This window comes from Rhinopithecus roxellana, chromosome 11, assembly GCF_007565055.1.
Source record: "Rhinopithecus roxellana isolate Shanxi Qingling chromosome 11, ASM756505v1, whole genome shotgun sequence".
Classification (NCBI taxonomy): Eukaryota; Metazoa; Chordata; class Mammalia; order Primates; family Cercopithecidae; genus Rhinopithecus; species Rhinopithecus roxellana.
In genome coordinates this window covers 138,948,081-138,975,776 of record NC_044559.1, presented here as the reverse complement: position 1 = coordinate 138,975,776, position 27,696 = coordinate 138,948,081, and the positions used below count along the sequence as shown (strand labels likewise).

The 27,696-nt window shown below is 41.6% G+C and overlaps 1 protein-coding gene and 2 pseudogenes across 1 annotated transcript; 2 read left to right on the top strand and 1 right to left on the bottom strand.

Moving 5' to 3' along the window:
* Positions 1 to 7,246: 7,246 nt before the first annotated feature.
* Positions 7,247 to 19,012, bottom strand: ZNF485 (zinc finger protein 485). The gene is given in 6 exon segments (XM_030940008.1): positions 7,247 to 8,857; positions 16,138 to 16,198; positions 16,200 to 16,234; positions 16,744 to 16,870; positions 18,410 to 18,487; positions 18,974 to 19,012. Coding segments are annotated over 5 exon segments (1,326 nt in total). The 5' UTR covers positions 18,434 to 18,487; positions 18,974 to 19,012; the 3' UTR covers positions 7,247 to 7,778.
* A 224-nt stretch (positions 19,013 to 19,236) lies between these two features.
* LOC104672355 lies at positions 19,237 to 21,302 on the top strand (annotated as a pseudogene).
* A 247-nt stretch (positions 21,303 to 21,549) lies between these two features.
* On the top strand, positions 21,550 to 27,496 carry LOC104672363 (annotated as a pseudogene).
* The last annotated feature ends 200 nt before the right edge of the window (positions 27,497 to 27,696 follow it).

The window sequence follows — 27,696 nt, the reverse complement described above, 5'->3', positions numbered from 1 at the left end:
ATGTTTATACATATCCTTATATATATTAGGATATATATATAAACTTATATATATATCCTAAACTTATATATTTTTACATGAGGATACCCAATTATTCCAGCACCATTTGTGGAAAAAACTGTCCTTTCCCCACACTGAATTTGCCTTGGCACATCTGTCAAAAATCCATTGCTAACGGGCTCAGGTGATCCTCCCATCTCAGCCTCCCAAGTAGCTGGCACTACAGAAATCATTTGAGTCCATTTAAAAAAAAAAAAATCCACTGATGATGGGCACGGTGGCCCACACCTGTAATCCTAGCACTTTGGGAGGCTGAGACAGGAGGATTGCTTGAGCCCAGGAGTTTGAGACTAGCCTGATCAACATAGGGAGACCCCATCTCTATAAAATATTTTAAAATTCGCCGGTGTTGTGTCACACATCTGTAGTCCCACCTACTCAGGAGGCTGAGGTGGGAGGATCACTTGAGCCTGGGAGGTCGAGGCTGCAGTGAGCCATGATCTTACCACTGCACTCCAGCCTGGGCAACAGAGTGAGAACCTGTCTGAAAAAAAAAATCCACTGGCCAAAAACATAAGGGTTTATTTCTAGAATCTCTATTCTGTTTGATGGGTCTATATGTCTACTTTTATGCCATGGCCATACTGTCTTGATTAATGTAGTAGCTGTGACATTGTGAAATATATAATTGGTCTTCAACCTCATTTCCTAGCATACAACTCCTAAAACCCTTAGAAACACCAAAGTAATGTCTTAGTGTATGTTAATGCATTGACAGCCCCCCAGCTTCAGGATGGGGCTGTCACCATAAAGACCAAGGGAGAATTACAGGGTTGGGACTTTCAGGCCCACCTCCTCTGGAAAGGGTTGAGGGGCTAAAGGTTGATCACCAACCAATGGTTTAATCAATCATGCCTATGTAATGAAGCCTCTGTAATAACCTAAAGGACAGGGTTCAAAGAGTTTCCAGATAGCAAAACCTATGCAGGTTCTGGAGGGCGGCACACTCCAGGAGGGCATGAAAGCTCCATACCTCTTCCCACATGCCTCACCCTAGGCACCTCCTCATCACTTTCCTTTCTAATATCCTTAAGAATAAACCAGTAAATGTAAGTAGGTGTTGCCCCAAGTTCTGTGAGCTGCTCTAGCAAATTAATTGTGTGGTGACAGCAGTTATATAAATGGAACCCAAAGAGGTGATTGTGGGGGCCCGAACTTGAGAAGTTCGGGTGGGTCAGAAGTTCTGGAGACCAGGGCTTACCTCCAGAATGCCTCCAGATGCACCTAGCATCTGAGAGGGTGTAGGCAGTCTTACAGGGTTGAGCCCTCAACCTGTGGGATCTGACACTATCTGTCAGACAGGAAAAATCCCCACACATTTGGTCGCAGAAGTCTTCTGTGTTGTCAACGTGGTGTGACAACAGACGGAAGTTTGTTTTTTCCCCTTAGTAGTTGTATAGTAAGCTCTGAAACTGGGATTAATTTTGATCTTTGTTCTTTTTCAAGATTGTTTTGACCATTCTCAATTCTTCTTTTAGTATAAATTGCAGAATCAGTTTGTCAATTCTTCAGAACAATCCTGCTGCAAATGTGATAGGTGCTGCATTGAAACTATAAATCAATTTGAAGAGTTTTGCAATCTTAAAATATTGAGCTTCAACTTCATTAATGCAGAGTGTCCCTATATTTATTTAGATTTTTTAAAATTTCTTTCCGGAATGGTTGTTTTCAGTGTACAAGTCTCACATTTATTTCGTTAAATTTATCTCAAATATTTTATTATTGCTATGGTTTGAATTTGTTCCCCCAAAATCATGTGTTGGAAACTTATTCCCAATGCAAGTTTGGGGAGGTGGGGCCTAATGAGAGATGATAAGGCCATGTGGGCGCAGTGAACGGATTAATGCTGTTAGCATGGCAGTGGGTTTGTTATAAAAGGAGGAAATCCCCTTTACTTTCACTTTCCCTTTCTCTCTCTCTCACCCTCTCACCTTCCACCATGGATGAAATAGTGAGAAGTCCCTCACTAGATGCCAGAAACTTAATACTGGACTTCCTACCTTCCAGAAATGTGAGCTCCAGTTTATCAATTTTTTTCTGCATGGATTATGGGTTTTGTGTTATGTCTAAGAATTCTGTACCTAACCCAGATCATGAAGATTTTCTCCTGTTTGCTTCTAAAATTTTTACAGGTTTGTACTCTACTTTGAGCTCTATAATCCCTTCTGAGTTAATCTATGTGTGAAGTGTGAAGTATAGGTCAAAGATCATTTTTAACACGTGGCTAAATGCTCCAATACCATTTGTTGAAAATGGTCTTGGATTTCTCTTTTTCTATTGAATTGTTTTTGCACCCACGTTTAAAATTTTTTAACTAGTCATATTTCTGTGGGTCCATTCTTGACTATTTTGATCCACTTATGTATATTTCTATATCTCCACCAATATTACAGTCTTAGAGTCTTAAATCTTTAGAGTCTTAAATTGTGTAAACCGAGTCAAAGTTTTTCCTAGTTTTGTGAAAACTTGTTTTAGCTATTCCAGTTCCTTTGCCTTGGATAACACTTTAGAATCCACTTGTCTACATCTACAAAACAATCCTTCCAGGATTTTGACTGATATTTTGTTAAATCTAAAGATCAATTTATGGAGAACTGACATCTTGACTATAGTGAAATCTTCCCATCCATGAATATGACATGTCTCTCCATTTATTTAGGTCTTTTATTTCTTTCATCAGCATTTTATAGTTCTCAGTGTACAGGTCCTACGCATGTTTTGATTTATACCTAAGGATTTCATTATTTTATGAACTATTGCAAATGACACTGCTTTTAATCTCAGCTTTCAGCTGTACATTGCTAGTGTGTAGAAACAATGTGTGTGACCTTGGATCCTATAATCTTGCTAAACTCACTTATTAGTTCTTGGATTTTTTTTTCTTTTTCAAACAGAGTCTTGCTCTGTCGCCCAAGCTAGACTGCAGTGGCACAAATCTCAGCCCACTGCAACCTCCACCTTCTGGGTTCAAGCAATTCTCCTGCCTCAGCCTCCCGAGTAGCTGGGATTACAGGCATGCACTTTAATGCCTGGTTAATTTTTGTAATTTTATCCAGATGGGGTTTCACCATGTTGCCCAGGCTGGTCTGAACTCCTGGCCTCACGTGATCCAGCTGCCTCGGTCTCCCAAAGTGCTGGGAGTACAGGTGTTGAGCCACCACGCCTGGCCGGTTTTTGCTTTTTATAGCTTCCTTTGTATGTTCTACATATTCAATCATGTCCTTTGTAAACAGAGACAGTTACAGTCTTTCCTTTACAATCTGTAAGCTTTTTATTTCCTTTTCTCGATTTATTGCACTGGCCAGGATTGCCAGTCCTATGTTAAACAAGAGTAGTGACAGCAGATATCCTAACCTTGTTTTCATCTTATAGGAAAAATATTCAGTCTTTCACCATTAAGTATGAGGTTAACTATAGGTTTTTCATAGTTGGCCTTTATGGGGTTGAGGAACTACCCTTCTACTAGCTTGCCAAGAACTTGTATCATGAATGGATACTGTATGTTGTCAAATGCTTTTGCTGCATCAATTGGTATGATCAGGTAGTTTTTCCTCTTTGGCCGTTAATCTTCTTTAACGTAGATTACATGGATTGATTTCCAAACACTGAACCAGCCTTAACCTCATTTGATCATGATTCTATATTATTATTTCTATATATTGCTAGATTTTATTAGCTAATATTCTATTCAGGATTTTTGCTTCTATGCTTATAAGGAATATTGGTCAGCTTTCTTTTATTGTCCTGTCTTGTCCCATTTTGAATAAACACCCTATTCTTTTAAATGAAAACTTCTTAAATGAAATACATTACCAAAAATGCCACAATTATCATTACCATTGTGAAATATTTTATTTGTTTTCATACGTTAAAGTAGGTTTCCTCAATAAGACAAACCAGTACCCAAGCTTTGTTCATGGTGTTTGACAGCAGGCAAAACCACTGGCCCCTCTTGAGCCTTGTGCACAGGATATAGATCATGGTGGAGCACGTTCTTTTGAGATCTTTAATCAATTCTGTAAGAGATCTCTCATATATATATGAGAAATTTTTTATTTTATCTTTATGCAGAATTTTAATTTTATATTTTTTTAAAAATATAAGAGAAATATATGTATATACACCTGTACATATATACTGTGTGCATGTATATATGTATACATACTATATACTTTTTTAAAAAACAGAAATGAATATCACTAACACAGCACCAGCTAACATTTACCTTGCACTTTGCATCTGGTATTCAGCTAAGCACTTTACAACTTTACCTCCTTTAAACAAAACTAGGTTTTTTTTATCTGTACATAGTAGACGATTCAACAGGCTATATAACTAGCCAGCGTAGTTTCACAAAATATATTAAGAGGTAAGCTGCATCTTGCACCCTGACTCCAAAGATTATACTTCTAAACTGCTGCCATAAGCTTTCAGATACTGTTCTGTAACCTATTTCTTCATCCAACATATCCACTTTATCCTTTTTAATGGTTGTATCATATGCCATGGCAGATCATATTCTCCAAAATTGTTGCAATAATATATTCCATCGAATATACTTTTCTGGCAAAGTGACTCTGATACTCCTCTGAAAAAGTATGGTCTATGTTCCCTCCCCTTTGAGTTTGGACAGGCTTGACTATGGAGAAAGAGATGCCAAATTTTTTATTGTTGTTGTTTCTTTGTTTGAGACAAGGTCTCACTCCAGTTGCCCAGACTGGAGTGCAGTGGTGCAATCTTGGCTCACTGTAACCTCTGCCTCCCAGGCTCAAGCAATCCTCCCACCTCAGCCTCCCCAGCACTACAGGCACTGTATGTCCCAAAGGCACGTGCCACAGACCTGGCTAATTTTTTTGTAGAGACTGGGTTTCACCCAGTTGCCCAGACTGGACTTGAACTCCTGGCCCCAAGAAATCCACCCACCTCAGCCTCCAAAGTGCTGGGATTGCAGGCATGAGGCACCACACCCAGCCGAGATGCTGTTATTTCTGATGCTACATCACAACAGGCAATAACAGTTTCTCTGCCTGACGCTCCAGAACCCAGGCACCAAGCTGAGGAGGCCTATGCAGCCACATAAAAAGGTCACATGTAGGTGTTCATATGCAACTGCCCTAGCTGAAGTCCCAGCCAACAGCATCAACCACCCAATTTGTGATGGAGCCTTCAGTTGTGTTGTCTGATAGAAACATGTGAACCATACATGTAGGCCGCATACGTAAATGGAAATTTTCTAGTACTCACATTAAAAGTCAATTTTAATACATTTAGTTTAACCTATCTAAAATACAGTCAATATAAAAAACATTAAGATAGTTTAGTTTCTTCTTTTATACAAAGTCTTTGAAATCTGATGCACATTTTATACTTACAGTCGTATTTTCAATCAACACACTAGTCTCCATTCAGACTGCCTCACTTCAACTGCTCAGTAGCCACCTGTGGCTACCATAGTGTGGCCACTTCAGATGACTCCACTGACCAACTGTCGATTCCAACCTTGAATTTTCCCAACTGAAACCCCAGACATCATGGGGTTACAAAGCTGTTCTGCTGTGCCCTTTCTGAATCCTTGACTCACAAAATCTGTGAGCATAAATACTGGCAACTAAGTGTGTGATGGTTTATTATACATCTGTAGTAACTGGGATGCTAGCCTATGAGAGTTTTGTAACTTATTTAAACATTTCCCTACTTAGATGTTTCTCCCACATCTTTCCAGGATATTAGTGTAACCAATGGTGATGAGCAATACAAGCTCTGTAAGTTAGTCAAATTATTTCCTTAAATGTTTGAGGGTGGCATTTCTGGGTCAATGAGAACATACATTTGATTTACATTAATGTTGCCAAACTGTTATCCAAAGCAGCTTAACCAGTTCTTACTAACAATCATCTATGTGTGTGCAACTGTGTTTCTTTTGATTAAATCTGGCCCTTTTCAGTCATGAGTTGAATACTTAGATCCTTTCTATTTCATAACATTCTTCAAGTTTGCTTTATTTCTTTTACATTTTGAACTATATATGTGATATATTTTTATCATAAAATATTCAGGTAATGCATTGACTATACAAAAGAAGTACTATACCATTATTCTTTACTTTGGATCTTTTTCAACCTAATGTTATAGACAGCTCTCCCTGTCAGCTCATAAAAGTCTAACTCACCAAATGTTAATTAATTAAAGGACTGTCTTTTAATTAAATACTGAGCGACTACATGGTAGTCCAAAGACTGCATGTATCTTAATTTAAACATTCCCCTGATGACAGACATTACAGTGACTCCAGCTCTTCATTACTACAACACTGTGCTTTTTAATTAGATTTTAAATAGAAATGGTAGGTCAAAGGGTCAAAGTTCGTAGGCATAATCATTTATATTTCTTTTTCTGACAATTGTACATTCATATCCAAGACCATTTCTCCCCTGGAATTTTTATATTTATGTATTTTTAAGGACTCTCTAGATATTCTAAGTGTTATCTGTTAAATATGATGATGGTAATATTTTCTCCAAGTCCAGCACTTTGTATTTTAATACTGAGAAGCCTCTAGCTGCAGAAACTAAAAGCTTTTAGTCTCTGTGTGGCATTTGTCTTGTTTTTATGATTTCTGAGTTTTCTCATATTGGAAGATAACTACAGTAAGTTACAGAAGACACATGAATGATGCTTGATTAAATATTTCATTTCAAAGAACACAGCCAAAGTCAAAATTTCCCTTCATCATACTAATATAGGTCGAGTACCCCTCATCTGAAATACGTGAGACCAGAAGTATTTAGAATTTCAGACTTTTTTGGACTTTGCAATACCTGCACGCACAAAATAAGAAATCTTGAGGATGCATTTTAACTGCAACCCATCACATAAGGTCTGTTGTGGAATTTTGCACCTGTTGGTGCTCAGAAAAGTTTTGGATTTTGGAGCACTTCAGATTTCAGATTTTCCGATTATGGATGCTCAACCTATTCTACATCCTCCTCAAAGATAACTGCTGTTAGCTGAGTGTGGTGGCACATGCCTGCAGCCCCAGCTACTCCAGAGACTGAAGTGGGAAGGTTGTTCAAGCCCGAGTTCAAAACTACAGTGAGCTATGATCACATGGCACTCCAGCCTGGGTGACAGAGTAAGAGCTAGTCTCTTAAAAAAAAAGAGAGAGAGAGAGACAGAGAGAGATAACTGCTGTTAAGATTGGTCTTTATTTTTCCAGGTCTTCTTGAATGTATATAATATAGATTTCCTGCAACTTGCTTCTTTAACTTAACAAGGTATCATGGGTATATTTTTACTGTCATATTTTTTTTACTTAGAGATAGAGTCTTGCTATGTTGCCCAGGCTGGAATGCCGTGGCTATTCACACGCACAATCACAGTGCATTACAGACTCAAACTCCTGGGCTTAAGCAATCCTCCTGTCTCAGCCTCCCAAGCAACTGGAACTACAGGCATATGCCACCATACCTGGATTTGTACAGTATTTACAGCTCCACCTCATTCTTTTCAATTAGCACGCAGTATGCTATAACTACTTCCGTACTGACATACATTTAGCTCATTCAAATATTTCACTAGTACAAACCTCACAATGAATATCCTCACAAGTGAGACATTCTCTCAGAAGTACACAGAGTATTTCTGTTAAATGCATAATTTATTTAATGTCTCCTCTATGACAGTCAGAAGGAATAAACTACTCTGCACAATTTGCCACACTAACTACATTTCATGGCTCTTTCTTTGTTATGAATTTTCCTATGTTGTTTAAGGGCTGAACTTTGGGGAAAAGCTTTCCCACATTCATTACATTTATAAGGTTTTTCCCCAGTATGGAGTCTCTGATGTTCAACAAGGCCTGAGCTGTGCCGAAAGGCTTTCCCACATTTCTTACAGTGATAGGGTTTTTCTCCAGTATGAATTCTCTGATGTCCAGTAAGGGTTGAGCTCTTTGTAAAGGCCTTCCCACAGTCACGACACTGATAGGGTTTATTTCCACTATGAGTTTTCTGATGACCAGCAAAGGATGAGCTATACCTGAAAGATTTTCCACATTTACTGCAGTGATAGGGTTTCTCTCCAGTATGCATTCTTTGGTGACTAATAAGAGTTGAGCTCTTCCTAAAGGCTTTTCCACATTCATTACACTGATATGGCTTCTCACCAGTATGGATTTTCTGATGTTCCAACACAGTTGAGTTATCCCTGAAAGCTCTCCCACACTCGTTACATTTAAAAGGCTTCTCTCCACTGTGTATTCTTTCATGACGAGTAAGGGCTGCATTCTGAGCGAAGGCTTTCCCACAGTCATTACATTTGTAGGGTTTCTGGCCAGTATGAATTCTCTGATGACTTAAAAGGATTGAGTTCTTTCTGAAAGTTTTTCCACATTCAATGCATTTGTGGGGTTTCTCCCTAGAATGAATTCTCTGATGGTGGATAAACGTTGAGTGCTTCTTCAGGAACTTCCCACATTCAACACATCTATAAGGCTGTTTGCCTGCATGAACCTTATGGTGATTTAAAAGGGATGAACTGTTCATAAAGGCGATGCCACATTCTTTACACTTATGTGGTTTCTCACTGGTATGATTTCTCTGGTGGCTAATGAAGGACGAATTGTATTTGAAGACTTTCCCACATTCCTTGCACTTATAATTCTTCTCTGTGGAGCTTCTGCCCTCCCAGTCCAGGCCTTTTTCCGTCATGACACTTTTCCTTCGCTCTCCCAGAACAGATCCTGCAGAAGTGCTTTGCTTTAGGGCTGACATCTTTGTTTCAAACCAGTAATCCTGGACTGAAAGAAAATTTAAAAAATTCAAACGTTCTTTATGTCGAAATGCTGAAAGTGAGAGTTGTGCAAGGACTTGAATAATGTTCTATGCTACATAACTAAAGGTTATGAAAAATTATTAATGTGTCCCACTTGTGATTCTTGCTGAGAAAAGATGGCCAGGCTAAGGGCAGGAGAAGTATGATTTTAAAGAAAAGAAAAGAATCTGTACTATAAACATTGCATTTAAAGAATGCAGTGGGCACCTAAGAAGTTGCAAAGTTAGGAAGACAACACAGGAAACAGCTAAAAAAGAAAAAAGACAATGTCAGAATAAATACAAAATTGAGGAGAAAGACCAGAGTCACAAAGAAAGCTGTAATTACTACTAGGACAGATTTCTGCAGGTGGTATTTTTTAGAACATTATGATGTCATCAAGAACTTGAGAAAAATATTTCTCTGTGAGGATTTAACAGTGAACCAATATTTAATTGCTCAGAGGAAAAAAGAAAATAGAAAAAATATTCAAAGAACAAAAATAGTTCTCAGGACAGTAAGATTTTGCTATAAACTAAATTTTTAACATATCTAAAAAACAACATACTTATGCCAGGCACGGTGGCTCATGCCTGTAATCCGAGCACTTTGGGAGATCAAGGCGGGTGGATTACTTGAGATCAGGAGTTCAAGACCAGCCTGGCCAGCGTGGTGAAACCCTGTCTCTACTAAAAATGCAAAAATTAGCCTGGTGGCACATGCCTTTAATCCCAGCTACTCGGGAGGTTGAGGCAGGAGAATTGCTTGAACCTGGAGGCAGAAGTTGCAGTGAGCTGAGATAGTGCACTGCACTCCAGCCTGGTGACAGAGCAAGACTTTGTCTCAAAAAAAAAAAAAAAAAAAAAACACACACACACACACACAATCAATGGGTATACTATGTGAATTTTCTCTAGCTTTTTACAAAGTACAGACACAAGACCCCAGACAGACAGAGCAAAATGATTCAGACAAAAACGTTCTGAAAAACTAATAGAGACAAACTTGTAGTAAAATTAACAATCACCAACCAATTGTTTCACTAAATGCACTTTTCTTACAAACATAAGTTGTATCTATCTATACCTAAAGATATATACACATACATATATTTATATGTATTTATACTTAGTAGTCTAGGGAGAAATTCCATACAACAGATATTAGAGCTAAGACTTATCATTTCAAGGAAATGCAAGTTGAAGGTGAAGCCCAGTCAGAAACAGCCCCGATTCTTCCAATGGTCTTTGATGGGATATGTGTTTAATGTATTATGATCAAACTAGAGAATATTTCAAGATACTCATTGTCAAGCTGGCAACGTGAAGACACATATGGGTACTTGTTCTATGACAAAGGTGGTCTTGCAAAGCAGTGAGGAAGAGGAGGCTCTGCATTAGCACATTTCAGGAGAAGAAAATAAATATAAACCCTACCTCATATGATGCACAAAAATCCATTCTAAGAGGATGGTGAATGCAAACAAAAAAAAAAACAAATAATAAAGCTTCTAGAAATTAACACAGAAGAATATCTTCGTGATCTTGGGAAAAGAAAAAATATTAAAATCACAAAAATAATAAATAAATAATTGTTAATAATATATAATTTAAAATAAGCATTTTAAATAAAGCATGACACAAAAAAGCATTGACAAAGAAGAAAGAGATTGATCAACTGGAAGAACTCGGCTGGGCACGGTGGCTCATGCCTATAATCCCAGCACTTTGGGAGGCTGAGGCAGGAGGATGGCTTGAGGCCAGGAAGTCCAGACCCACCTGGGCAACATAGCAAGTCTCCATCTCGACAAAAAAAAAACCATGTTTTTAATTAGCTGAGCATGGTGGCATGTGTCTGTAGTCCTAGCTATTCAGGAAGCTGAGACAGGATTGTTTGAGCCCCGAAAAAGGAATAACTGCTATTATCAAGACCATTAACAGTCAGTAACAATACAGAGAGGGATGGTACAATACATGTAATCAGTAACAGGCTCTTGAAATAGCTACCCAATCAGAGATGCTCTATAAGGACCAATAAATACTCTAAAAGTTTTTTTTTTTTTTTTTTTTTTGACATGGAGTCTCACTCTGTCACCCAGGCTGGAGTGCAGTGGCACAATCTCGGCTCACCACAACCTCCACCTCCCAGGTTCAAGCAATTCTCCTGTCTTAGCTCCCCAAGTAGCTGGGACTACAGGCATGTGTCACCACACCCAGCTAATTTTTTGTATTTTTAGTAGAGACAGGGCTTCACCATGTTGGCCAGGCTGTTCTCGAACTCCTGACCTTAGGTGATCCGCCCACCTCAGCCTCCCAAAGTGCTGGGATTACAGGCATGAAGCACTGTGCCCAGCCCTAAAATGTCTTTAACCTCATTAGATATAGAGACATGGATATGAAAACCACAACGAGGCACACTGCGCATCCACCAGAATGACTAACTTCACAAGACTGACCACAGGAAGTACTAGCCAGGACATGGAACAAGGAGTGCTCTCACACACTGATGAAGGAGTATAACTGGGTACAAAACTCTGGAAGATTATTTGACATTATATACTAAAGCTGAATACATGCCCAACAGAAATGTAGCCACATAAGAACCAAAAAATAATTTATAAGAATGTTTACAGCACTTCTAATAGCCAAAAGCTGGAAAATGGCATATATGCATCTGAATATAAGACAGAAACTGAGGTAGAGTCACACAATGAGACATTCTACAGCAGTGATTTTCCAAGCATGGGCTCCAGCCCCGCGGCACCAGCATCAGCATGCCTGAGAACCTGCTGAATAAAGAACTCTGCAGGGGGCCCCACAACTGTACTGCAGCATGCATTCTGAGGCACGCTAGAGTTTTCAGAAGCACGGATCCACAGCAAAGAAATAAATAAAAATGATGAATGAATTTGAAAAAATGTTATGCATAAGCCAGACAAAAAATTATATGTACTATATGATTCCATTCACATAAAGTTAAAAACAGGCAAAAATAAACTACAGTGTTAGTTCAAGGGGAGGAGAATGGGTAATAATTGGGAGGAATTATGATGTGATTTACTCAGGTATTGCCAAAGTTCTATTTTTTAACCTAAGTTTTGGTTACATGGGTATTGAGTTTTAAAATACTAATTTGGGCTGTACACATATTTTATCAGCTTTTCTAAATATGCGTTAATTTTTTTAAAGACTTTAAGAAAGAAAAGGAGAGTCTAGCTTATAAATATCTTAGTACTTCAATCACAGAAATCAAAACACAAATTGCAAAATAACTAAAAAATAATGACAACTCTACATATTGTAACCTACTGAATATAACTAAAACATTACACAGACAAAGTTTAAGGCTTTAAATATTTACATTACATCAATAAGAAAGAAGAAAAATCAATTAATGAATAACTAAAATGCTTAGGAAAAAGTAAATAAACCCAAGGAAAGCAAAAGGGAAAAGGAACTTAAGATTCAAAACACAGAAAACAGTAACACTAATACATACCCCCAAATGCTCTTCTTCAAAAAGTAAAACAGAGCTAATAAAGGGGAAATAGGAAAACATAAGAAATGGGAAAAAGACAAAGTAAGAAATCAGGGAAAATAACCAAAGATGCAGAGGATATTACTAAAAGAGTTATAAAAAGCTACTTTGTTCAACACAAATAACTTACAACCTTGAACTACTCCATACTTTTTAGGAAATTATAAATTACTAAAACTGTTTCCTAGAGAGAGAAAATCTATTTGGACAAGTCACTATTGACAACACTGTCAAAAAAATACCCCCAATTCCTCCCCTCTGCTCCCATCACAATAAATAAGCAAAAACGGGACAAAGGACCCAAACCTCTAGGGAACAGCTATCATGCCAGTTAAACTAGACTAAAGGATAAAAATATGAAAGACCAAAAAATGTTTTATGAAAGTATTACAAAATTAAAGTCAAAGCCCAATGAAAATGAGCAGATGAAAAAGAAAATGTAAATACATTTAAGTCTCAGTGCAAAAATTTAAATAAAAGATTAGCAAATGGAATCATCTACTGTCATATTCAGAGAATGATATAATGTGTCATGGCCAAGATAACTGAGAATAAAATCTACCACAGAAACAGATCAAAATGGAAAAGACAGATATTTCCACATATCTTGAAAGAGCATTTAATAAAATTCAGCAATCATGCTTGATTTAAAAAACTAAAATTTCTTAACAAAACATATGAACGAAATACTTCCTTTAAATAACAATGTATGTGTATCCCAACTCAATAGCCAGCTTAAATGAGAAGCCCAGACACAATGCAAAGATGCAAAGATAAGCATATCCATCATTACCTTTGTTAATATAAAGCTGATATAAAACAAACTTTTTTAAAAAAAATCTGTGATATATATGATATACAATTAATTTCCTGAATGTATAAAGAAGCCTTCACATTGACAATTTTTATTGTCCAACAATCTAACAGTAAATGGGCAAAGGACTGGAACAGGCAGTTCTCAGGAAAAATAAATACAAGGGTTGCTGAAAATGTTGAAACACGCTAAATCACGCTCCTGATAAGAAAAAGGCAAATTAAAATTACAATAAAATACTTTCACCTCTCAGACTGGCAAGGATCAAAGCATATAAGACACTGTTGACAAGCGATGATAAAAGTGGCACTCATATGTTGTCATTAGGAGTATAAACATGTACTATCTCTATGAATAGTGGAAATACCCACCAAATTTGGTGGATTTTAAAATTTTAACCTTTAACAATTCTTATAGGAATTCATTCTACAGATTTACTTGTACACAAGAGAATTGATGTGTATGAGGATAATCACTGCAACACTGGTCAGATCATTATGTCCACTAAAGAGAACTGATTACATAAATTATAGGACATCCATAAAGTGGAAGACTATGCAGGCATTAAAAAGAAAGATAAGCTGGCATGGCGGCGCACACCTGTAATCCCAATACTTTGGGAAACTGAGGGAAGAGGACAGCTTGAGGCCACGAGTTCCAGACCAGCCTGGACAAAATAGCGAGATCTCATCTCTACAAAAAAAATTTTAAGAATAAATACATAAATAAAATTAAAAATAAAAAAAATTAGCCAGGTGTGGTGGCATGCTCCTGTGGTCCCAGCTACTCAGGAGGCTGAGGCAGGAGGATCGCTTGAGCCCAGGAAGTCAAGGCTGCAGTGAGCCATGATCAAGCCACTGTACTTCAGTCCAGGAAACAGAGTGAGACTCTGTTTCCAAAAGAAAGAAAGAGAGAGAGAGGAGAGACAGAGAGAAGATCTAAACAATATAGTTATGTCAAATGACTTCTATGACATAAATGCCAAACTAACAGGCAAAAGAGTGTGCTACCATGTGCTTAAAGAATTCATGGATACTCTCACAAAGTACACCTCACATACGCAAATCTCCACAAGAAACTGATACAGGGATCCCGCCTCTGGGGAGGGGAACTGAGTGATGAGAAAGGTATGTGAAGGAGACTGCATACCATTTGAACCATCTGAATGTGATATCATAAGCATGTCTAACAACTAACAGAAAGGAAAATATATACACACAATAAATAAATAAATAAATAAAATACTGAATGGTTGTGAAGTCTTTGTAGAAAGATTTACTAGTCCTCTAAGCAGATGAAAGAAATATTAGGGGAAACACTGCTTGTTTTCATTACCTTTAAGTTTTAAACATTCTATTTCAAATAACAACCAAAATTAAAACAGAAAGAACAGAGAATAAAGAAGACTGAGTGACTTTTATTACTATATAAAGAATCTACACAAGAATTTGTAGGGAAATGTTAAACATAGTAAGAATAGAAGGAATTACTTCAAAAGCATCCCACCCACAACCAGCAAAGACCTAGGTTAAGCAAGACTATGTATTACTGGTATTTTACATGAAATACAGTTATAAACATTCTCCTGAAGATGACAGAGGCAAAATGACAATTCGAGTTTTAGAAGAAGAAATACTGGCAGGATAAATATTTTAGGTGAGAGAAATATTCAGGCTTAGAAATTTAGAAATGGCCGGGCGCGGTGGATCAAGCCTGTAATCCCAGCACTTTGGGAGGCCGAGGAGGGCGGATCACGAGGTCAGGAGATCGAGACCATCCTGGCTAACGCGGTGAAACCCCGTCTCTACTAAAAATACAAAAAATTAGCCGGGCGTGGTGGTGCGCGCCTGTAGTCCCAGCTACTTGGAGGCTGAGGCAGGAGAATGGCGTGAACCTGGGAGGCGGAGCTTGCAGTGAGCCAAGATCGCGCCACTGCACTCCAACCTGGGTAACACAGCGAGACTCCGTTTCAAAAAAAAAAAAAAAAAGAAATTTAGAAATGAACTATGGCACAGAGAAAGTGACATAGAGAAACATACACAAAGCATACACAGAAAAAAATGGGAGCCAAGAGCAAAGGACAGTAGAAAAGAGAAATAAAAGAAGATCCGTAAGAAAAGGAAAGAAAATGCTTCCCCAACAATGTGTTCGCCAAAAATCGCAATTACCTGAGAGCTAGAAAACCATGCTTACATTTGGAATCCGCGACTACCACCGGGAAGTGGTATATAGTGAGTTAGCAAGCTTCCATGAGAGAGTGGGTAAGGAATGGAAAATGAACAGGGGCCAGGCGTGGTGGCTCACACCTGTAATCCCAGCACTTTGAGAGGCCAAGGTGGAAGCATCACTTGAGGCCAGGAGTTCGAGACCAGCCGTGACTAATATAGCGAGACTCCATCTCTACATAAAATAAAAATTTAAAAATTAGGCAAGCATGGTGGTGCACACCTGTAGTCCCAGCTACTCCTACTAAGGAGTCTGAGGCAGGAAGATGGCTTGAGTCCAGAGTTTGAGTTTGCAGTAAGCTATGATTACATTCCAGCCTGGGCAACAGGGCAAGACTCTGTCTCAAAAAATATAAAAAAAAGAAAATGGACCAGAAGTAGAAAGAAACAAAAGACAGCCTGGTGAATGCCTGGAAAGAGAGAGAGAAAAATCACATAAAGAGCTTGAGGATTTCAGAGGGCTGGGAGATGGCACAGATGGGCCTGAGGCCCTCAGGAAGGGAGCAGCCCTGCCAAGTACAGAAAGACTGGGGAGAAGAGCAGCCAGCCACTTGACAGGAGGATGATATCAAAAGAGGAAACTAGTGCCCTTCTGCACCGACAGGGCACTCAGAGAGGAGCTTTCCACTCAGGAGCCCCCGTACTGTTCCGTGTGCTCCACTGCTGCTGGGATGTTTCCCACCCACTCACCTGCACGTGTGCCTGATGGAGCCTCTCGCACCTCCATCCAGGGCTCTGCCCCTTCCTCCAACTTGAGTGATTAGTTTTGGTTTGGAAGAGAGAAGCCCTGTTCATAAAGAAAAAGGATCTTAGAAGAAGAAAAAAAAATGAAAGGAATGTGATGGTAGTTACAAGCACAAGCAGTCACTCCAGACCTCAGTGTCAACTTGAGCATCTGCAAGGAGCACGGACAGGTCACAGAGGCCTCGAGGGCGGCACCCAGGATGTCCAACTCATGGAGTAAAGCAAATGAAGGGGGCAAAGTCAATTAGAAAACCAGGTCCTCCTGGAGGACGAGAAACTCCTATTTTGGGAGGCAGATGAATCGTGACACAGAAACGTTCCAGAACTGGGCTAGTTGGTACCACAAAGCTACCCATCTTAACTCTGTATGGCTCTGACCTTTCTTGAGGGGTGGAAGGGGCATAAACTCCAGCCTCTAAGCCCACACTTAAGAAAAACAAAACAAAAAGCACATCATTTAAGATTTTTTTCAATACCTCAAACCATTCACCCTGTGAAAACACAAAGTTGCCCAGCAGACCAATCTTGAGTCAAGGAGAAAGTCATCCTCACCCACAGACACCAGATTCCCATAGTTCTCCAGCATCACATCCCTGTACAGGGCCCGCTGAGCAGCATCCAGGTGTCTCCACTCAATCCGGGTAAAGGCCACGGCCACATCCCCAAATGTCAGCGGTCCCTGCAAAACCAAACCCAATTCTGGTCATCCAGGAACCCCTGAGGGAAGCATCCCAAGAGAAGGAAGCAAGGTGGTCAAAGCCAGCTTCTGACAGTTCCAACGGTGCTCATGGAAACGAACAAGTAAAAGCTGAGGCCTAGGGGGAGGTGTGACCCCTCCCTCAAGCGTGTTCTTCCTGCATGCCTGTCCTGCTTCCTCCTCCATGCCTGGCCTCTGCTCACCCCACCCTTCATGTCACCTGGTCAAAAAGGTCTCTCTCTCCACCCCATCCTCTGCCACTCTGTCTTGAAACCCACTTCATTTTTCTTCACAGGATTTCTCACCACCTGGCAGGAGAGGTTTGCACTGACTGTAAGCATCCTCTCTAATGTGAGCTCCAGGGGGACAGTGTGGGTCACTGCTGCCTCCCAGTCAAAAACACTGCCTGACACAGAAGTGTTCACTTTGTTCCATCAACAAATGAATAGAAACTTTGAAAAGACATGGAAAGTGATTAGCTTTATCCGAAAATTTACAGGGAGTATGATCTAACTCTGGGGCAGAATATTTTTAAAAAAGAAAAAAAAATTGCTTTTCATAACAGTAACAACTTACTAGGTACCAGCCACGGTACTAAACCCTGAGATATATATCATCTCTCTAACTTTCTGCCATAACTATATAAAGTAAAATCTATTTTGTAGCTAAAGACACAAAGGTTCAGAGAGTTGGAAGAACTTGCTCAAGGTCCCAGGGCTGGTGGAAGATACAGTATAAAAGGAAGCTATAAAAAGTAGGAATGAAACTAGAACAAATTGGAATGGTTATGAAATATTAAAAGAAAAAAAGAGTAGGCCTTAAAAATATGCAAAAGGTGTTTCAAATGAAATTACTTGACTTGTTAGAACAGTAGAAATGTAGCTAATCTTTAATTTTTAAAATTTTATTTACTTGTATAATAGATACTCAAATGTTTATCACTTCCTTTCAAAATACCAACTATTTAATCAGTTTCTCATAATCCTTCAAAACCTAGTTTTCTCCAGGATAAAGGCAAACTCCAGTCTGGGATTCTAGACCATGAATGTTTCCAATTTTCTCAGGCCAGTTTGTTCATGGTTCCGCCATAATGACCTCATTCAGGCAGCGCTTTCCCCTAGTATCCTCTGCGATTATGCATCTCATTTATATAATTCAGGAAGAACTAAGGCGCCCACTACTCCACCCTCCCACCCCACCACACACTAAAGGTCAAGAGAGTACTGCTATCACCCTATGTCTTTATGGCCTACGTCTTTATATGCTAATGTGTATTTTTTTATCATCTGCCAGTTTGCAAAGTACTTTTCTGTTTCTAGCACTCTAGAAAACATGGGTAGCAAGAATCTACTTGGTGAATGACTACCTAATGGGTAGAGAGGACGGAAATAGTGGGACCCATCCAGGATTGGTTCGGGTAGCTTGGTCCACACACAGGGCAGGGCATCGTCTGGGCAAGAGGCATAAGCCCCACCTAGCTGAAACACGTGGCTTCTCAAGAAATGGAAAAATCAAACTTGCCTGGATCTGGGCTCTTGGAGCCATCTGTCTCCTGAACTGTTCTCCCAGGCAAGGGCAGAGAATCCTGCGTAAGTCAATCTGGGAAAGAAGAGAGGAAATATGAGGAAGTCCCTCCGTGCCCTAGCCTAGCTAGAATCTGCCCTCTGCACCAGGCCCCCCCGCCCGCCCGTTCCCTCCACAGGTGGGCAGACAGGTCCAGGTGGGTACGCTCGGGAAGAAAGGAAAGGGAACGGCTGCTGGGATCCGTCCTGGACTGCAGCCAGCTCCACGCCAAGCACTTTTGGCAGCACGGGGGGACGGCCTTGTCAGTGGCCCAATCTGTCTGCCAGGGCGCAAGCCTGGAGCGCTCTGTGATGCACCAGTCTCGGGCGGTCGCTCCACATGGCTCAGCCACTGCGGGTAGGCCCTGCCCACCGCCGCCGTCCCCTCCCACCCCGGCTCGCCCCTCGACCCGCCCCTGGGAAAGGCGGGGAGCACCCGCCGGGGCCCGAGGCTTCGGGGACCCAGCCTGGTGGCGGCCGCTGACAAACCAAACCTAGCCGGCAGGGCTGCGGAGCTGCACACCCAGAGAGACAGCGACCACGCCACGCTGTCCAGACAGTAGCGACTACCTAGCCGCCGGTGCAGCTCTCGCCCCCACGCGGGGGCGGCCCGGACGGGAAGCGGAAGTGGCTGCGGCCGCGGAGGCCTCTGGGAAACGTAGTCTGGGTCGCTCGGGAGTCTTAGGGGCTCCATCCGCAGAGCAGGTTGGCATCACCTGGGAATCTTTGAAAAGTGAAGGTGCGGGAAGTGGAGAGCGGCTGATCGCAGTTGGGAGGTGGTACATTATGACTGACATGCAAAATCTGGTAGAAAAATTGGACAGGGCAGTGGGCTGCCTGGAGGCGGTATCCCATACCTCTGACATGCACCGTGGTTATGGAGACAGTCCTTCAAAAGCAGGAACAGCTCCATATGCGCAGGCATTTGACTCGCTTGCCTGTTCTGTGGCAGAGTACTTGAAGATCAGTAAAGAGATTGGGGGAGACGTGCAGAAAGATGCGGAGATGGTCCACACAGGTTTGAAGTTGAAGTGAACTCTCTTGGTTACAGCTTCTCAGTGTCAACAGCCGGCAGCTTTCTGATTTGTTGGCACCCATCTCAGAACAGATCAAAGAAGTGATAACCTTTCGGGAGAAGAACCGAGGCAGCAAGTTGTTTAATCACCTGTCAGCTGTCAGCGAAATTATCTAGGCCCTGGGTTGGGTGGCTATGGCTCCCAATCCTGGCCCTTATGTGAAAGAAATGAATCATGCTGCCGTGTTTTATACAAACCGAGTCCTTAAAGAGTACAAACATGTGGATAAGCAGCATGTAGACTGGGTCAAAGCTTATTTAAGTATATGGACAGAGCTGCAGGCTTACATTAAGGAGTTCCATACCACCGGACTAGCCTGGAGCAAAACGGGGCCTGTGGCAAAAGAACTGAGTGGACTGCCATCTGGACCCTCTGCTGGATCAGCTACTCCTCCCCCACCACCAGGCCCCCCTCCTCCGCTAGTCTCTATCAGTTCAGGCTCAGATGAGTCCACTTCCCTCTCAGCACTGTTTGTGCAGATTAATCAGGGGAAGAGCATCACACATGCCCTGAAACATGTATCTGATGACATGAAGATTCACAAGAACCCTACCCTGAAGGCTCAGAGTGGTCCAGTATGCAGTGTCCCCAAGCCATTCTCTGCACCTAAACCCCAAACCAGCCACAAAGAAAGAGCCAGTTGTACTTGAACTGGAGGGCAAGAAGCGGAGAGTGGAAAATCAGGAAAATGTTTCCAACCTGGTGATTGATGACACAGAGCTGAAACACGCAGCTTACATATACAAGTGTGTCAACACAACATTGCAAATCAAGGGCAAAATTAACTCCATTACAGTAGATAACTGTAAGAAATTTGGTCTGGTATTCGATGATATAGTGGGCATTGTGGAGATAATCAACAGTAGGTGCTGAGACCAGCTTGGTCAGGGAGACCCTAACCCAGTGGCGCTAGAGGAAGTAAAGACACACACACCGAAATATAAAGGTGTGAAGTGGGAAATCAGGGGTCTCACAGCCTTCAGAACTGAAAGCCCCGAACAGAGATTTGCCCACATATTTATTAAGAGCAAACCAGTCATTAGTATTGTTTCTATAGATATTAAATTAACTAAAAGTATCCCTTATGGGAAATGAAGGGATGGGCCGAATTAAAGGAATAGGTTAGGCTAGTTAACTGCAGCAGGAACACACTCTTTAAGACACAGATCACTCATGCTTTTGTTTGTGGCTTAAGAATGCCTTTAAGCTGTTTTCCACCCCGGGCAGGCCAGGTGTTCCCTGCCCTCATTCCTGTAAACCCACAACCTTCCAGCATGGGCGTTAGGGCCATTATGGACATATCACAGTGCTGCAGAGATTTTGTTTATGGCCAGTTTGGGGGCCAGTTTATGGCCAGATTTGGGGGGGCTTGCTCCCAACAAGTAGGGATGTCAAAGTTTAGGTAATGAGTAAAGTGCCAACCATTTCAATCAACAAAACAGACGGCTGCCATGCTTACCTGAGCAAGAATTCTCTGGATTGTGAAATAGTCAGTGCCAAATCTTCTGAGATGAATGTCCTCATTCCTACAATAGGCAGTGACTTTAATGAATTCCCCGTTCCTGAGCAGTTCAAGACCCTCTGGAATGGGCAGAAGTCGGTCACCACAGTGACAGAAATTGCTGGATAAGCAAAGTGCCACTGGGTTCTTTGCCCTCCCTTCATACATTGGGATAAATTTGTATCAAGACGGTTCTTTTCTAGATTTCCTCTACCTTTCTGCTCTTAAAACTGCTTCTCTGCTCTGAGAAGCACAGCTACCTGCCTTCACTGAATTATACCTCAGGCTGAGATTTGCGGTGGGATAGCAGGTCAGGTGATCTTCTGCAGGAAGGTGTAGCTTTTCCATATCAGCTCAACCACGCCACCAGTCCATTCTTAAGGAACTGCCGATCAGGCTAAAATGATGCATTTTAGCTTTGAGTTTTGGAGGTTATTCTACCAACAAACAGTCCATTGGGAGGAAAACAGTCCAAGGAATTAACAGATCAGAATGTTCACACTGGTTAATCTTTTTCTAACGATGAGCACGAAGGTAGCAGAAGCTGGTGGGTTTCCAGCTGGTTCTTCTAACCAAACTAATTTTTCACTATTGACAAGTGAGGCAAGGGTTGCACTGGACTGAAGGCTGAGGCTTGGCCATCTAGCATTCCATGCAAAATGGTTTCCTATAAGCATTCCTTTTATTCACTATTCTATCCTAGGTCTGCCTCAACCATGAGATAGAGTCTCCGGTACTAGCTGCTACAGCAGTGCCCTTCATCCAGGGCAGTTAAAGAAGTATTGGACCCTTTCTTTCTCTGGGATCCCTACCCAGCACCTTCCTACAGAGATGAAAAAAAAAGGAAAAACAACACGCCATTCCAAGGAGTCTGGCACACCTGAATCCTCCTTCCCTGCTAGGTGCCTGTCACCTGTCTTCACTGCCTCCTTTTCCTTGTCATGCTCACCAGCTTATGGCTTCTGTCCAAGCACCTGAACAGGGGACCAAAACCTCCACTGCAAGCTGCTTTTAGGTCTTGATTTATGTAAGAATCTTGTACAGCACTGCTAATGTACGTTTCAGTTTTTTCCCTCTAGGACAAACACTTACCAAAATATGCAACTTTTTTGGTGGGAAAAGAGAATGTCCTGTGATTTCTACCCATTTCCTGAGGCCTGTGGAAATAAAATTTTATGTACTTAAAGTTATACAGAAAATAGAATAAAGTTAATACCAAAAAAAGAAAAAGAAAAGTGAAAGTGCCTGGGTCCCAGCTTCAGAGATTCTGAATTAATTGCCCTGAGTGTGGTCCTGGCATTGGGATTTTTAAAAGCCCCCAAGTGATTCTAATGTACTGCTTAGATTGACACCTGCCACCAGAAACTGGTAAGCAAAATATGAGAGATGTATTTTATGTGACTTTGGATAGCTATTTGTTTCCAAATAATCCTGTTTTTATTTCATACAAATAAAAAGCATGTTAGAAAAGTACATCATCTAGAACACTAAAAACATTATTTCCTCACCATTTGCTGACATAGAAAATGAAAGTAGGTTGAATCTGTTTTAACAAATGTATTATTTTCTAGGGAAAATATATGTTTCTGTTTATTAACTCTAGGAATTAGAAAGCTAAGGGAGGAAAATGTATCTCTCTCATTCAATTAGGGCCTTTTTTTTTTTTTAAGAAAATTTCTCAGAATGGTTCATTCATTTACCAATTTACCAATGATTGACTGAAGCCCCACTATGTGCCACTCACTTCAGGATGCTAAGGATAGAACAGCTGACAAGCATCTCTCCTAGACTAGTGGAGTCAGGCTCCTTTGCATCCTCCTTTCAACTATGCCTTGTCTCGGCCTGGTGAGCCGAGTTTTAGGCAAGAATCCTACAAAGCCACTTTATCAAGAATCATGACCAGGCACAGTGGCTCATGCCTGTAATCCTAGCACTTTGGGAGGCTGAGGCGGGGCAGATTGCCTGAGTTCAGTAGCTCGAAACCAGCCTGGGCAACACAGTGAAACTCCATCTCTACTAAAATGCAAAAGAAATTAGCTGGGCGTGGTGGTGTGCACCTGTAGTTCCAGCTACTCGGGAGGCTGAGGCAGGAGAATTGCTTGAACCCGGGAGGTGGAGGTTGCAGTGAGCTGAGATCGTGCCACTCACTACATCCTAGATGACAGAGCGAGACTCTACAAAAAATAAAAGAATTCCACTTTTTCCATCCCGCTTTTTCCAGCAAGGGCACCTGAGGACCAGTCTTCCCTTACTTTGGGGGCTGGATCCAGAGTCTGCATTTATTTCTATATGGCTAACATTTGCTGAGTCCAGAGGACATGCAGAGCCCTTTACAAATACATCATTGTACTGAGTCCTCACCACCAAAGAAGGTACAATTATTATTCTCATTTTACAGATGAGGAAATTGGCTCAGAGAACGTAACTTGTCTTTGGTCCTTCACCTAGTAAATGGCAGAGCTGGGTACCAACAGTCATTGTTGGATCCCAAAGCAAAGCTGCCCCCATTGGCTTTCCATCATTCCTCGACTGTCTGAACTCCTTGCCTAACCCACGGCGCCCTCCACCCTTTCCTGCCTGCTTTGTCATCCTCACCTTTCCCTCTGCCAAGCCTGCTCATGTGGCTCTGCCCCAGTGGCTTCCTTAGCCCCTTGCTTACCAAGCTTCATACCACCTAGAGAACTGGACCCATGCAGGAGCTGCCCTGGGCTCTTCCTTCCGCTTGCCTAACTTGGGCCCCAACTCTTGTCCTGGCCAACTCCTCTCCATCTTTCCTATCGGAACTAAAATATTGATTTCCCTTCTGTGGCCCAAGACTAAGAGATACCCTTTCTTAGTACATTCCACTGTAAGTACTCCTGTGTGGGGCTTGGACGAAGTGTCAATTGCCAGTGGGCAGATGTAGGCAGAGCTTGCAGGAGTTACATCAGTCATTTGAAAAGAACGTTATTTACTGATAATACAGATTAAGCGCTCAAAATGGGGTGTTGGGAGCAAGCCCCCCAAAATCTGGCCATAAACTGGCCCCAAAACTGGCCATAAACAAAATCTCTGCAGTGCTGTAACATGTTCATAGTGACCCTAACACCCACGCTGGAAGGTTGTGAGTTTACGGGAATGAGGGCAAGGAACACCTGGCCCACCCAGGGCGGAAGACAGCTTAAAGGCATTCTTAAGCCACAAACAAAAGCATGAACCATCTGTGTCTTTAAGAGTGTGTTCCTGCTGCAGTTAACTAGCCTAACCTATTCCTTTAATTCGGCCCATCCCTTCGTTTCCCATAAGGGATACTTTTAGTTAATTTAACATCTATAGAAACAATACTAATGACTGGTTTGCTGTTAATAAACACATGGGCAAATCTCTGTTCGGGGATCTCAGCTCTGAAGGCTGTGAGACCCCTGATTTCCCACTTCACACCTCTGTATTTCTGTGTGTGTGTCTTTAATTCCTCTAGCGCCACTGGGTTAGGGTCTCCCCAACCAAGCTGGTCTCGGCAATGGGGAGTTCACTGTTTCAATCACTACCAGCTAAAACTTACAGAGAGACGGGCTCTGTGCTAAATGCTTAAATTCCTCACTTCTTTAGCCACTTGGCAATGTGAAGGGAATGGTGTAATCTGTCCCCATTTTTCAGATGAACTCAAGGCCAAGTGGAGATGTGGTGCTCCAGCCAGTGGGCAGCACCAAGGCTGGCAAGAGGCTGGGCCAAGATGAAGTTTGGACCTTTCCCTGCAGGCAATGGGAAGCCTTGGAAGTTTTACACAGGATAAGACAGGGACAGGCCTTTTTCTCAAAAGATCACCCTGGGGGGCCTGGGGTAATGAGAAATTTAAGGGAAGGGACTCACAGCCAGAAAGGTAAGGAGCACATTGTGAGCACATCCAGTGACCCAGTGAGCGCCCTTCCACGGGCTCATCCTAAAGAGATAATCAGCCAAGTGTCCAAAGGTATGTGTGTGAGAACACTGATTAAAAAGGACTATAGTTGTGCGCCATCACCCCGAGGTAATTTTTTCATTTTTTTGAGACAGAATCTTACTCCATCACCCAGGCTGGAGTGCAGTGACCAAGCCAAGGATTCACCATCAGACTATACCTGTCATACCTGTACAAACTAGATAAATTTCTCTCTTCTCTAGGTCTCAAAATATCTTGAGGTCCCTGTGCCTGTCAGAAACTCATATCCTTTTTTTTGTTTTTTTTTTTGTTCTAAGCCAGAGTCTCGCTCTGTCACCCAGGCAGGACTGCAGTGGTGCAATCTCAGCTCACTGCAACCTCTGCCTCCTAGGATCAAGCAATTCTCTGCCTCCAGAGTAGCTGGGATTACAGGCTCCTGCCACCATGCTTGGCTAATTTTTTTGTATTTTTAGGAGAGACAGGGTTTCACCATCTTGGCCGGGCTGGTCTTGAACTGCTGACCTCGTGATCCACCTGCCTCAGCCTCCCAAAGTGCTGGGATTACAGGTGTGAGCCACCATACCTGGCCAGAAACTGATATTCTTTTCTTACCACAAGGTCAGGAACCTTGTAAGAGAACTGTGTAGACAAGGTACCAGGCCGATCATTCCCCATGTCTATCAGCTTTATAAGTCAACTTCAGTTATTTAAAGTAATCTGGTCATATCAGAAAATATGTCATTCCAGTCAAATGGTGGTTTAAAAAAAAAAGTGTCTCCAATTGTGTCCTGTTAAAAAAAAAAATGGATTCTTACTGAGCTTCTGCAAATAACTATATTGCCATAATGTAAGAAAACACACGAATAGTTTCTGAATTCTGGAGAAATCAGGTAGAGAGAAAGGTAAATGTCTCAATTTACTCACAAAAGTATATTTTAGACTGGGTGCAGTGGCTCATGCCTGTAATCCCAGCACTTTGGGAAGCCAAGGAGAGTGGATCACTTGAGGTCAGGAGTTTGAGACCAGCCTGGCCAACATGGTGAAACCCCTCTGCTAAAAATACAAAAATTAGCAGGGTGTGGTGGCAGGCACCTGTAATGCCAGCTACTTGGGAGGCTGAGGCAGAAGAATCACTTGAACCTGGGAGGCAGAGGTTGCAGTGAGCCGAGATCACACCATTGTACTCCAGCCTGGGCAACAAGAGCAAAACTCTGTTTAAAAAATAAATAAATAAATAAATAAAGGTATATTTTACCCAATTTCTGTGACTTACAAGTAGCTCAAAAGAAATAAAGTTTTCTTGACTCCACAAAACAAAACATGAAAAGAATCAGCAATGTTTCAAACAAAAAGACATAAAAATCATTTCATTTCTCCATCAGTTCAGTTCCATGTAATCAATTCTTGTTCTGCTTGATGTTGAGTTAGTGATATGGTTTGAATCTGTGTCCCCACCCAAATCGCATGTCAAGTTGTAATCCCAGTGTTGGAGGTGGGCCTGGTGGGAGGTGATTGGGTTGTGGGGACAGATTTCCCCTTTGGTGCTATTCTTATGAGAGTGAGTGAGTTCTCATGAGATCTGGCTGTTTAAAAGTGTGTAGCACCTCCTCTCTCTCTCTTTCTCCTGCTCTGGCCATGTAAGATGTGCCTGCTTCCCCTCTGCCATGATTGAAAGTTTCTTGAGGCCTCCCCAGCCATGCTTCCTGTACAGCCTGCAGAACCCTTGAGCCAATTAAACCTCTTTTCTTTATAAATTACACTTTCTTTCAGGTATTCTTTATAGCAGTGCAATGAACTAACACAATTAGTGATCTTCATGAACACACCAGTTTTTTATTAGTGTTCTGTAAGCTTTTACATAGTCTAATGATATGATCTACAAAGCTATCAGAAACCTCTATTCAAGAGTACAATTCCTGGTCCTTTCCATGAATATCCTTGAAGACATAACACTCTAGGATTTGCACAGAGCTAAAAGCTCTATGCAGAAAAGCATCAGATGAAAGCAATTCACTACATGTACCAAGATATATCAACGTTTTAGATATCTCATACAATTTTGAAACACATATTCATAACACATTTATGGTGTTGGGCTCTTTGCAGGCTTTCACAGGCTGAGCCTCTGTGCAGTCATAATGCTGCATGGAAGCCGCATCATCACTTGCACGGCCCCTCCAGCCAGCCGGGCACCTGAGATGAGAACTGCACCCAGCCCAGCACCACAGCTGAGCCCCCAGCAGCAGCCCTACCCTCTGCAACTGGCTTTCCTGCTGCTGCACCTTGGTGGCTAGCTCTGATGACCCAAATGGCAACCACTGCAGCTGGCATTGCTGCGGGCTCTACTGTTGGGCACACGCTGGGGGTTTTAGTGGAAGAAATAATGCTGAGCCTCCAAGGCCTGGTCTCACTTACCAAGAACCTCAGGGAACCCAGCCAGCACAGCAGCAGCGGCCTTGCTTCTGAGATCAAACAGTTTTTGGAGCATGCCCAGAACCAGGATGACATAAAACTCTGTGAGGTTTCAGTGAGGTGCTGAAACAGTGCAGATTTGCAAATGAAATAGCCTAATCAAGTCCAAACTGAAGAAATGAAAATGGCTCTTATGACCAAGTTAATTTAGCATAAAATATAATTGACAGTAAAGGTATAAAGTATAAAACCATCAGTTAAAATTCTCCTCTGTCATTCCTATCTTTCCTGCTTCAGAATTACAATGGAAGAGGGTGTTCTCACTGTACAGAATTTCACCGAGATGGTATAGAATTTTG